The 13,388-nt window shown below is 39.6% G+C and overlaps 1 protein-coding gene across 1 annotated transcript in view; it reads right to left on the bottom strand.

The window, feature by feature from the left end:
- Positions 1–6,753: 6,753 nt before the first annotated feature.
- LOC103921063 (MARVEL domain-containing protein 2-like) overlaps positions 6,754–13,388 on the bottom strand; it is a 7,532-nt gene continuing 897 nt past the window's right edge. Inside the window, exons 2-7 of the mRNA XM_009328972.1 lie at positions 12,515–13,380; positions 10,914–10,946; positions 9,634–9,770; positions 8,580–8,751; positions 8,093–8,143; positions 6,754–7,169 (exon numbers count right to left, since the gene is read on the bottom strand). Of these exons, the coding sequence (XP_009327247.1) occupies positions 7,053–7,169; positions 8,093–8,143; positions 8,580–8,751; positions 9,634–9,770; positions 10,914–10,946; positions 12,515–13,380 (1,376 nt within the window). The 3' untranslated portion in view covers positions 6,754–7,052. The remainder of the gene's footprint in view (positions 7,170–8,092; positions 8,144–8,579; positions 8,752–9,633; positions 9,771–10,913; positions 10,947–12,514; positions 13,381–13,388) is intronic.

The following is a 13,388-nucleotide window of genomic DNA, read 5'->3' as shown; positions in this document are numbered from 1 at the left end:
CCGCCTCGGTGCGCCGGCAACCCCTCCCGGCTGCCGCCCGGGCCGCGGAGCGATCGTTCCGGGAAGAAAGGACCGCACTCGCGGGCAGCCCGGGGCCTGACGTCCCGTCTCAGGAGGGAGCGGGACGGGGCCCGGTGGCTGTCACCGGTAATGCCGGGTTTAACTTGCCCCGAGCTTCAAAAGGCTCTGAGGCCGCACCGGCCCAGCCCAGTCTCACCGCCAGGCGGGAAACGGACCCTCGGGGAAGGCGGGAGCGAAGCTCTCCGGCCTCTCGGCGTCTCCGGTGAACGGGTGACCCTCGGCGTCTCAAACTGAGGAAGATACTACTGCCGCTACAAATAAATACAGGATATTTTTCACAACAACATCAAAATACTCCAAAGAAATTATTAAAAGTATGGTAGCATAGCGAAGACGCGTCGCGGATACATCACTAATGTGGGCGCGGAGCCCCTGGTAAGTTTCTGTCAGGCAAACCGGCTCTCGCTCACCTCTCGGGGACCAGTTAACAGGATTAAGGCGCTATCTGGGTTTACATGGTATTTCTGTAATTAACTGAAGTAATTTCAGTAATTAACAGAAGAATCCAGGAGCCTGCAAAAAAGACGATTATTTACAGATACTGTAGCACTGAATTTTAATGCATAATTACACTCATCAGTTACTTAATGAAAACAGCTGCCTATTATCCCAGTAGCAAAAGCACTGCTTTAATTCTGTTCTAAAATACCAAACTTGGAATTCATTCATTGCTGCAAAGTTTAAGGTATATTTTCTGTAATTTTAATGTCCTCACGGGAGCAAACCGAGTAGTGGAGTAATACAAGTTTTTTGCAAAAACGCAGAATAATCTCACTGTATTCAGAATCACCCCTTTCAGGCTGGGTTCTTGTTTCGCTGTGATAGCTTTCTTTGAGGATTTCTTTTAATAAATTATTACTACAATGCTGTGAACTGTTAACTGTCAATTGCTTTTAAAACGTGGGTTGGGAGACTTCATATTCCATTGAATGAGTGTGCTAATTGCTCTGACCAAAAGAAATTTAGTTTTTCACTAAATGTTGTGTATGTTCCATTTTTTCATATATCTTTAAATTTACTGTTTGTCTCCTTTGCAAGCATATGATTTATTTTTAAAGGTGGCCAGAAAGATAGATGAAGGACTCCAGTTCATTTCCAGCAGCTCCTGGCGTTACAGATCACAGCAGAGAGATTTTGAAATATTGATTAATGTAGTAGAGCGGTGCCCGGTCAAGATACTGGGCTGGATGAGTTCTAACCATACATGCCAATGCAACTTTGAAAAAGTTTATTTTTGGTCTATAAAATAGCACAAGTCTAGATGAGGAGATGTTGTAAGGTAGTGATTTCTTAGAGATGAAAACTTCCTGAAGCTACAGCTTTCCCTTCTCACTTGCTTTTCAAAATAGGGCAACAAGGCTATTTTGTTTGCACGCACAACTCTGACTAGACACTAAGAGAAAGCATCAAGAAGAAAACCAGTCACAGTTTTAACACCCACTAGAAATACTGGGGTTTTGGCTGGTACATAGGTCTGGGAGGGGCTTTTATTGTTCTCTCCAAAGAAGAAATCTGAAGCACTTGTAATAGTGATTATCTTCATATGCAGGCAGAAAACAGGTCGGATGTCTCACACTGAAAATGCACTGTTATATTTATAGATGTTAACTAAACACCTTTCACAACTACTGTAGTAAAGATTATAAAACTACATTTAACTATGTAACAGTAACTTTCTTCTATTACCCTTACTTTGCTATGCCCAGAAATTGACAAACAATTCTGCAGTATCATACTAGTTGATGCCAAATGAAGCACAACATGGTCCCTACATTCAGGAGTTTACAACAGCAACTAGTTCACATTGTTAAACCTAGAGGATGATTTGTTTAAATACAAGAAAAGCATTTTCAATTGTATGGATTAATGTCAGAGTACTTGAGAAGAAGGCACGGTGACAAAATGTTGCCATAGGATGGATTGGCCTTTGTGAGAATGAGGCAGCAGGGGAAAAACACAAATACAAGAGTACAAGGGAGTAGAGGGACAGATTTGTTAGCGGAACAAACTCACTAATAGAAAAACAGGATCAGAACTATGAAACATTAAAAATTATCAAGATCTGAAATTTGTTGTGAAAAAGAAAAAAATTATTTACATATAATTTACACATGCCTATATATAATTTGTATGTATCTCTGGAACAGAATACTACGCACAGTGGTAGAAAAGAAAAATTATTCTAACTACTCAATTATAGGTAGAGAGGAAGAAACCCAATGACATCTACAGAATGCACATATTTTAGGAATAGTAGGGAATAAGCAACCTTTCAGGATGAAAGAATACATCTTAGCCATTTTACATGTTCTGGTAATTCTACAAGGTCTTTTTATTTAAACAGGATTACAGTGCAGGTTCTAGAACTGTATGAATGTCTCTAGTTATTTTGTTAGAGTGAAAATTCCTGGTTTTTATGTAAAATGTACATGTAAAAATGTAGTTTTAAAAGCTTGCAAATGTTTGCTTTCCCACAACACAAGCAAAAAGAAAATGCAGTTATGCAAAAGTGAAACTCTTTCTGCACGTGAAAGAGTAGAGATCTGTTCAGATCAACATCAAAATGCAAGAGGAGGTAACAAATTAGTTTCAGGTATTTTGATGCTACATGATTGTTTTGCTTCTACCTAAAATAATTGCGAGCAGCACTGATCCATCTCATGTCACCAAGAGTTTCCATTTCATAAGCATCGCAGTGAGGATTAGCTCAATAAAGCTAGAGATAGTTTTAGCCAAATTTCTGTGCAGAGCAATCATAACTTCACTGGATACAGTGGAAGTGTGCCAAGACTGGGTTTGACCTCTTGAATTACAGGAAAGTTGCCGAGCATCCGTTTCTAAGGAGTGTCACTCTGCATCCAAGTAAGACAATAGATGAGGAAGAAAACATTTAAACAATAGTAACATTTCCTTAAATAGGAGGCGGAGAAAAACTTACCATTCTGTACCCTTCAGCCTGCTGCATTTATCAGGAGTAATTTATAAATATAGGGAAAACAGGAGAAATTAATTAGCTTTCAATTAAATCATGCCTGGGAAAAATCCAAGATATTTTGAAGGAAAGCAATCAAAACTACTGAAGATGGACAAAGGGGAATTCTTTAGTTTAAGAAGTCAAGATTTGCTTCTAGGAACTGAAATAAAGTTGTAGTTTGATCTACTCCCATTAGATCACATGCCATCCTTTCTTAAGAAGGAAAAAGTCCAATTTATAAAATGTTGAAATGGAAAAATTGCTGCAAGTTGACAATTTTAATAGAAGAGAGAAATGAGACTTCTTTCAGAACAGGGATATTTTTTTATTGTCAAGGCCAAGAATTTCAATGCTGGACAGGAGTGCAGGATATTCAATCATTTTGTATATTATGATTGTCCAAATGCTTCAAATCCCACCACAATTTTGAGATCAATAAACTAAATACTGGATAGCTTCTTCTACAATTTCAAATCAATTAGGTTCTTCATTGCCACGAGTATTTTTAGTTGATACGCTGTCATGAAAGGTAGTCCACCCTACTATGCGATACAAACTTTTGGTCACATTTGTTAGCCGCTGCTTTATCTGCCCTGCAAAAATGTACAGATCAGTAGAGTACGCAGATGTTGCCACAGTTATCTTGATCAAGGATATCCAGCTGTTTATCAATAAAAAAAGCCCTTTTACTGATTTATTCAAGTCCAGTTTGAAAACTGTTATAATTCCTGGAAACTGTAAGTCTCTTGGACGTTTCCCTTTGTAGATCTGTGGAGCCAGGTGGGCATTTTCTAAGAGGAAGACTGAAGGATAAAAGTTCTTGTTAGATACACTCAGTGTCTGAGGACAGGCTGTAATTGAAAGCAGATGCTGTATGCCCATTGATGCAGAGCAATATTACTTGGCAAGATTCAAATAAATGTTAACTACCTTCTGCAAAAAACCCACTCACAGGAGTAAGACCACACAGCAGGCTGTTTACACGTATATGCAACAATGTAGATCCACAGGGTTGAGACTAGAGGGACGGCATAGAGAGGCAGAGGTGATAACCATCTAGTAACTTTAGTTTTGTCTGAAGTATACCTTCTATTGTTTAAGGATATCAAGAGACCACTTTCCCTGATAGTTCTGATTGTAACTAATTCTCACTCAATTTCTTCCTAATTTCTGTCTTGCATTTACCTGGCTTCAACTCCCAGGTTCAACTCCCATTAATTCTTATTTCATTAATCTCAGTTTCTCTGAGAGATAAAAATGTTTAAGACTAGTATTTTTTTCTTTGGCATGTTCAGAACACTGTTTACAAGACCCTTTTCAGTCCTCCATTAATAGGTGAGAGCAAAACCAGCTCACCAATTGTATGCACTGGAAGTGCCTGCTTAGCAGCGTTGAGGTCTGTAACCGATGCAGGACTGAGCATGTACTTTACTGTAATGGTCGCAATGTGTTGCGCCCTGTGGGACTTCCTAAGCTGGGAAGGTAAATGCCTTCTCCTGGGGCTCCGTGCTCAGCACGCCCCACTGCCATGCACTGCACTAATCCTATTTGAAACCCTAAAGGCTGGCAGAAGGGAGTATTCCTACATACCTTCTCTCCCCAGCTTTTGGAAAATCCACTCAGCCACACCTGTAGCACCTTGCTGGGAACCGTGGAGCAATCCACATACAGCTGTCTCCGCTTGGTTTATTTCCTCGTTCCAGCCACAGGCATGGTATCCCCTTTTCCCAGCACATTTGTTGGAAACTTTGCAGGAAAGGAGAAGCACGAAGCTTCTGCAGAGGCTATACAGGCACTGAGGGGCCAGGAGCCAGTTTCTCAGAGGCTGCAACTTGGACCACTGTCAAAGGGAGCCTGGAGCTGGGTCTCAGTGTCATATGGGAGGAAGAGCTGTTAAGGGTGCAGACTGCGAATTAAGGGTGCAGACTGCGAATCTGCCAAAGAAAACATCAGAGTCAGCTTCTTTTTAGCACTTTATAAACATCAGTTGATCCTTAAACTTGGATTAATCTTCTTCCCCTGGTACTGATGCAATGCCCAGAACTCCCTCTGAGAAAAAATGAGAAACCTGGGTGTACAGTGAGAGGTCATTTAGATTGCAGGGATTTGGACAAGGACGTCTCTTACAAAGATAAGTTTAACAAGTATACAGCACAATAGGTATAGAACACTTGGCCCAGCTCCTTTATAAGGTAGAGCAGCTTCCTCCTCCTTGAAAAGAACAGAAACCTGAACCAGAGAGAGGCACCTGAAAAGAGAGGGAGAACAAGGGATAGCACTGACTGTCATCTGATTTCAGACTGATGAAAAGATTGAGGCACCTTGCGAGACACCTTGCAGGTAGATGAGACTGAAGGCTTTCAAATTAAGAGGTGCCAAGTTTTCAAATTCTCTCAGTGTTCCCATGGTATCTTGTGTTATTTCTTCATCCACTAAAACTCTTGAAATTAAGTGGCTGGTAGAATTAGAAAGTCAACTTTATGAATATGAAAGTGGGTTTGTAGCCATCGGGATTGCAGCGTAAATGATAAGGGCTCAAAAGTCAGAAGGGATATAACTGCCAGAGCGAGGTATATTAATGCATTTCCAGTACTGAAGAACAGAGGTGGTACTACCATCACCGTTCTAAACTGGAAACATCTTTCCTGATGTCTTGCCTTTCAATTAAGGCAAAAGTTGAAAACTTTCTTTTAAAGAAAAAACGATCGCTAACAAAAATTTGAAAATAACCTTAATCAGAGCACCTTCTTCTAACAAAATGCCTTTATAAGCAATAGAATAACATGGCTACACTGGTGGGTGTTTTTTCAAATTAAAATATATTTTGGAACAGACAAATTGCAGTTGTAGAAAACTGTACAAAGAAACTATCAATGCTTCTAACAATTTTAGTAAGTAAAAAAAGTAAACAAAGATGTGAAAAAGAATACAAAGAAAATTTACTGGCTTATGAAAACATTTGCATATACAAACCTATCCCCAAGATAAAATATAAAAATGTATATTGAATTTATGCAGATATGCTCTGGAAAGCATGTCTATTAAAACATTTTAGCTAGCCTTATAAAGGACAGTGATAATTTATACTTTGAATGAGAATTAATTTTGCTGTACGTACTCTCTGAATGCCAAGTTCACAAACAGCTGCTGCCTAGACAAAAAGTCCTGTTACTTGCTGATGAAGAATGAAGTGTTTTGCCTTTAAACTCATGGATTCCAACTAAGATGAGCCAGAAAAAGTATGCAGAGCATACTGGCCTATAGAAACACTAATGGAACATTAACATGAGTTTCATCCTGTACCTCTATTCCTTTAAGGCCATATATAAATTTGTTGCATCACCTCTAAAGAGGGGAATAAAAAAAAAACAAAATCAAACAACAAAACCCCAACACCCGCCCCCCACTATGGTTGCTTAAATAGGAAGTTATTTTGCATCTCCTGTTGGGTGAAATTCCAGATAATTTCTGACATACAGCTGAGCATTTGGAAATACAATACAAAAAGCCTTATTAAACTAATTATCGACTTGCCAAAATTATTCAGTATGATTAAGCACTCCACCAAACCCCAGACAGAAAGAACAGCTCAGCTCTTTCTGATATCATTAAGCTGTCACCTATAAATAAAATCTGAAATTATTAATGGCATCTCTGTGCAAACTTTTGGCAGAGAACTGCTTTCTCTGGTGGGCTTTGCAAGTTTACAAATACAGTATTTTCAAATAAAATATTGATATTTAAGAGGCCAGGCTGTGTACTATCCAATAAAAGCAAAATGTTAGCACAAGTTTTCTAAACTTATCAGATAACTTCATTACATTGATTTAAAATTGGATCTGCATATAAAACCTACCAGTAACGTACAACATCTAAATAAGTGACAAAGTGATTAAGCAATCCCCATAGGTGTACTGTTCTGAGAGTAAATAAATAGTTTAAAATACGTATATCGATTTAAAAAATAGAAAATAGTATCCACAAAGTGAAGGCATAGCTAAGTTTCTACATTCCAATTCATAACTTTATCATAGTCCTGAATTCGTTGTTTTATGTGAGAAAGCTTATTCTTTAGGTATTCACAACGTTCCTTTTTCTCCAGAAATGCAGGATCCTGCCAAAAATACAAAAACCTTTACATTAATATATTACACTTTCAGACTCTTCCAAGAATAGTCTATTATCACTTATGTTCTTGATTAAGGACAGTATACAAATATTCTCCAAAACCACACTCTTTTTCCCTCGCCACAATTTCTTATTTCCTGTTTCCCCTTCCTTCATGAAGGGGTGGAAAAAGAGGTTCTGCTTTTATATGCTGTAGTTACTTAGTAAACAGAGCAGTTTTTAAACAGAAATCTGCAAATATAAATTAAATCCTACTGCATAATTTAGATTTTATAGGTGTGTTGTGGTATGTCTAATAAATCCCTCCCCCAAAAAAAGCAATGAAGTTTAACTAACGTGGACACAAAATTTGAATTCCGTGGAAAAAAAAGTATTTGTAATGTATTATGTTTTTAATGGAACACAGGTACACATTTACTGCCCACATTTAAAAATTACAAAGTGAAACCTCTTGGATTACACTGAAAATTACTTTTTGAGAGTCTAAGTCCCATGCCACAAAGAAAACACAAAACTTCTTTTCAAGAGTAAGGCTGTTTTCTGTTGTTAACTTATCTGTTGGCTGTGTCAGTCAGCGAATATAACTGAACTGGATGCCAAAAAATAACCAGTCTTCTGAATGCAGAATGCTGAGAGATGAGACATACTTTCAGAAGATGAAAATGCTTAATGGTTGGGGTTTTATTTTTTCCCACATCTGGCTAATGGAATCATTATTCTCAAAACAGGTTGTTGGCAAGAGTGGAGTGGGTATCCTAACTTTGCCAAAGTTTTAAAAGACAAAATATACAAAGCCCTGTAGTAGTTACGGATACCCTGAGCTAGCGAATTGTACCTCGTGTCAGACATGTTGGCTATTTACACTCTCTTCATTAGATTCACTAGCAATGTAAAGCTGAAAACACTCACGTTTTTCTTCTTCTTGTATTCTTGCAGAACTTTTGATATCCTTTCCTGTTCCTAATGAGAGAGACCACACATTTTTGAACACTTTGAGTGTGCTCCATATCTTCATGTAAATTCTACAAAATACTCGTCAGAAGTAAAATTCTCATTTGATCAATCCATTCTAGTTGTAACGTTTTAGTTGTAACGTTTTAGTTGTAAATCTTGTACTTGAGAAATAGTGAAAGTATGTTAACTGTAATTCACTCAAAGTTGAAAGCTACTAGCATGAAAAAAAAAAAAACAAAACAAACCAGAAAAACATGTATACAGCTTAATTGCAACTTGGTATCCTTGACTGATGACCAAACAATAAACAACGTATTTGGGGAAACTTTCTCTCACACCAACTCACCACCAGTGTCACAAGACATTGTGCCCTAGCTAAAGACAGTCAGAAACTGCCTAATTCCACACCTGGTTTCCATGAACCCGTTTCATAGGTACTTACATATATGCTTTCAGGATGGTGAGGAAGCTGTCTCATCAATGCATCCAGCTCATCAAACTTTTTTAATACAGCATGAACTTCCACAGACAGTTCTTTATACTCAGCAAACTGATCATTGAATACTGCTTTGTACCGGTCTCGCATTTCATTTGTTTGAATTGCTGGGTATTTCCTTAAAAAAAAAAAAAAAAAAAAAAGAAAGCAAAAGTTTTCAAGGACTAGTTTTAGAGATAGGACTTCAACAAACACATGGACCCTTCACCTTGATAGTGTATTTCTGTATTGTTTGCTAACCTCATTACCTGCTGAAATTTTTATGTATGTTAAGGATTGACATCACAGAATGACAGACTGATTGAGGTTGGAAGGGATGTCCGGAGGTCACCCGGTCCAACCCCCTGCTCAAGCAGGGCCACCTAGAGCTGGTTGCGCAGGACTGTGTCCAGACGGCTTTTGAGTATCTCCAAGGATGGAGACTCCATAATGTCTCTGGACAACCTGTGCTAACCCCCACAGTGACAAAGATTTTCCTAATATTCAGGTGGAACCTCCTGTGTTTCAGTTTGTGGCCTAGTCTATGGCAAATCATATAAAAATTAATTTACGATCTCACACTTCACCATGGAAAGGCCTACCCTTTAAAAGGGAGCATGTTATACATTTAGCATTTAGGAAGTACAAAAGTAGTCAAATTTCAGGGGCTAAAATGACGAGTAATTTTCCATGTATTTTATTTTTTCCTAAATTGTCCATGTGGTGGTGGTCTGTTCCTTTGGCAGTTATTGTACTTGCTAGATTATAATATTCTGCTTTAACATTTGAGGTTTGGGTGTTTTTTTTTTAATTTAAGATTCTTTATTTATATTACTGGTTCTATGCCATTGATACCAGCCCCCATCCTCTCTATTTTTAACATTAACTTAATAAAGAACTATGAGTTCCCATAGCATACACATGGCAGAGAAACCACGAGTGTATATATGAGAAATGCTGAGTGAAAAACATTATTCAAGTATTCTCCATTAAGTTTGTTCATCAAAGTCAAGTCACTTACGCTAAGTAGTCTGGCATCACTATAGGTTTAGGAATGTGGCCTGCAGGTATATGACCATTAAGTAGTTCCGGTTTTCTTTCCACTGATTTAAGCTGCCTGTAAGTGACCTCTTCTCTTGGTCTGTCATCACTTTCATACTGTTTTAAAAGAAAAAAAAAAATAGTTCTTAATGAAGTCAGTTTTACTTCAAACGCAGTACACATAAACCACAAAATACCCAACTCATTTAAAGACAGTGATACAAGTATTGAGCAGCAGTAGAAGCAAATCATAGATATTTCTTACAACCCTTATTGTAATTAGAAAATTAGTAAAGAGTTACAGTAATGTTTCTCACACAGTACGCACTTCAGTTTGTCCTGACAGTGGTACCAGTGACAGATGAATACCTCTTGGGGCTTGGAAAGATTTGTCTTGTATGTCTTAAAAAAATAATTTAAGGAAGTTTCCTTGCATATCCATCTAGTTTGTGAATGAACAGGAATCACTCAGTTCTCTGGAGTTCCCTTTTCCCCTGGTTTTCTATTGCACAATTTATCCCTTGATCCAGAAATAAAAGCACATGGAGTCTTGTTGGAACATATAAAAAAGGATCCTGATCCAGTACTGAAGCAACAGAGAAACAGTGGTAGGAAATTCACAGTATCTAACAGGAGACATTTAAGACTGAAATAAATACACCATAAATTCTCTTGGAATCATCAACACCTGCTGTTAAGATCCTATACGGTCTTTGCAGTGTATGCAACTGCATCTTTGTGCGGCAGAAGCACTAGAATTGCTGGTACTTCAAAACTGGCAGGGAGGTCTTTGGAGCAGTCTCAGAGACACAGGAACAAGCTCTACTCACAGAGTACCTACCACTGTGCCTCCACTGGCTCTCCTCCAAATTAAGCAGACAGCCAGGAGGAAAGAGAGTCTTTAAAACCTACAACGCATCAGATGACCTGCTGTTCTAGCCATGTCTGCCAAACTCTGTGATAAATGCTACAGAACTTGTCATTTCATAAAAGAGGGTAAGAGCACATACAGAGGCAGTCATCGGTTTTGCTATTTACAGTAAATTTTATAACCTAGCCTAACTAGTAGTAACTTCTTTACAAGCTTCTTCCAAATCGTCTAGGTAGGAGAATGTTGTCTGGACTACGTTAAAGAATTAAGTCTAATCTCTTCCAAGCCAAACAAGTAAATAAATAGATAGGTCAATCAAAATAGTCACAATAAAAAGAACAACCATTTGGAAACACCAGTAGACAGAGAAATAAATTCTTATTTCCTACCTTATTTTCTGGAAAAGAGGACTGTGTTTTCATCTATCAAAAAATGGAAAGAACTGTAAGTTTTATTTTCAGCAAAAACAGTAAGCAAAAGCACAGACTCTTAAAATCTAAACTTTTTCAAAATGATGCTGTACAGAGAATTACATTTATATTTGGGTATGAAGAAATTTAGCGTAAGGAATATTTTCAGATCAATTGATTTAGACTGTTTTAAGAACGGTGGAACGAAAACAACCACCCAAAACCCAGAACGACAACAGGATCTCCCAGAGCATAGCAGTAAGGAACAGCTTGCAGGAATTACTCCATCCACTTCCCAGTCTCCTTTATTATTTCACATTCCAGCCCGTATTAACTCACTGACACTCTGCAGCCTAATTCACTGCCTGGAAAACACAACAGCGCGCTAACCGGTAGCTCAACCAGCAGCTGTTTTGCACAGCACCCTCCTGAGCCTAACCTATATTATAAAAGTATTCCCTTTAGAAATATTAAGTAACTGGAATAAAAGAACATGGGTAGTAACAGGGAAGAGTGACTGAACACCTGTATAATAATTCCAGCAATCACCTCGTTCTTGCAGGACATACTAAAAGTTGGTTGAAAAACTTTTTATCAAAGAGCTGCAATGTACTTTTCAAAAGGGGAGTCTCAGTTTTATGCAAGATGGTGGAATGGAAAACAGTGTTAAATGAAAATGCTGCACATCGGACTGCAGTCACAGAGCTGTGGAAATGCAACTTTAAACTCGCTCTCTCCTACTAAAATCACTTAAATGCTGACCCCTCCTTAAGTTAGGCTGATGTAGGCTTCACATACATTAATTTTTATGCTATATTAAGTTTTATTAATTTTTTAAAGTTTTTTTGGTGGTGTTTTCACATGAAAGAGGTTTTACACAAATGACTTTGAATTCTACAGTTGACAGTGGTAACTTTCTACTATTACAGTTTATCATTAACCAGGCGAGTACTGAATGCTTCTAGTAAGGGCAAGGTCAGCAGCAATGCAAAATACTTGATGTGAAAAAGATGAAGTTGATTAAAATCTCACCAGCTCTGTTACTACTGTTGTTTTCTGATTCGTATTGTAAGGAAAACTGAAAAGACATAAAGAAGTAGCTTGGAGTTTTGCTTGCAAAGTAAAAGTAAGTACTTCATGTTCTTACGGTCATTCACACCAGCACCTGATGTGCTGAAAGCACAGCCTTCAAAATAAATGCCGGGTGGCTTTAAGCCTAACCCTACTGAACAGCTGAACAAGCACATTGTTCCTTTCTTCCTTTGTTTGGAAAATACACACCAGGAAGTAGTTCATTAGCTGAGGCAGGAAGAGAGCCGAGTATTACAGAGAGAACAGAGCCTTACCAAAGTGAATTAAAAAAAAAAAAAGTCCAAGAATTTGGATCAGACGTCTTAAAAAAAGCCTTTCATTTAGTGATCTCAAATACTATTAAGGCTGGTGAAAGTTCACTCTCAAAGGCTATAGACCTGCTGCAGAGAAGACACCTGTCACAACCCCGTCTATGGCATGGGAAGATCTTACAACTGCTGCCCATCGCTCCATGCCCAGTAGATACAAAATGATAACTAATGACTTACCTCTCGCTCCATTAATTCCCGGTGCCTCCTAGCGCCTTCATGCCTCCATAACTTCAGAGAAACCACCGCGCTAATTAGATAGATGACCACCGTGACAAACAAGAAGATGATTGCTGCTGTCTGACCTCCCTCTACACGGCAAAAAGATGCATTTATCGGCGTCTTAAACAACTGGTAATAGCAGAGCCCACCTCGGTTGGTATCATTGACGTACACTATGGCAGCCGACATGTACAGAAAGAACAAGGCCACGTTAATTCCGAACTCGGTCAGAGGCCACCAGTTGGAATCGAGGAGGATAGTCCGGTAGTACATCGACATGCCCAGCACCAGCAGCACTATCGTGACTATCCATGCCATTCCCGCCACCACCAAGATGAAAGGCGTTTTGGGTCCGCTGTAGGAGTAGCCTCCGTAGGCGCTGCCAGCCCCGTAGCCGTAGGGCTGCGAGTACCCGAACATGTTGTACCACTCGTTGTCCTTGTGCACGTAAGCCGTGACGCAGGCGAAGACGGCGGCGCCCAGCAGCAGCTCCGCCACGCAGAGGATCCTGAGCAGGCCGGCCCAGGACTTCATGTAGGCGTACCGCTGGTTGTAGGCCTCCACCCGCTCGCTGTACGTCTGCCCGGTGGCAGCACGGTGCTCCAGCGACCCGAAGGGGTCCCCGGGCAGCATGGCCTCGGCTTCCTTCCGCGAATTGTAGCTCCCGCCCGATCCTCCGTAAGGATCCTTGTAGGAGCCGGGCACCGACTTGGGCTCTGGCTGCAGAGGGGCCGGGGAGGGCGGCGGCGAGCATTCGACCCCGTCCGAGACGTACCTGATGTCGGAGGCCGTGCTGTCCCAGCTGGAGCCGTTGTTGCGTCTCCCTTTGCAG

This window comes from Pygoscelis adeliae, unplaced genomic scaffold, assembly GCF_000699105.1.
Source record: "Pygoscelis adeliae isolate BGI_AS28 unplaced genomic scaffold, ASM69910v1 Scaffold127, whole genome shotgun sequence".
Classification (NCBI taxonomy): Eukaryota; Metazoa; Chordata; class Aves; order Sphenisciformes; family Spheniscidae; genus Pygoscelis; species Pygoscelis adeliae.
This window is presented reverse-complemented; position numbering and strand designations above follow the sequence as displayed.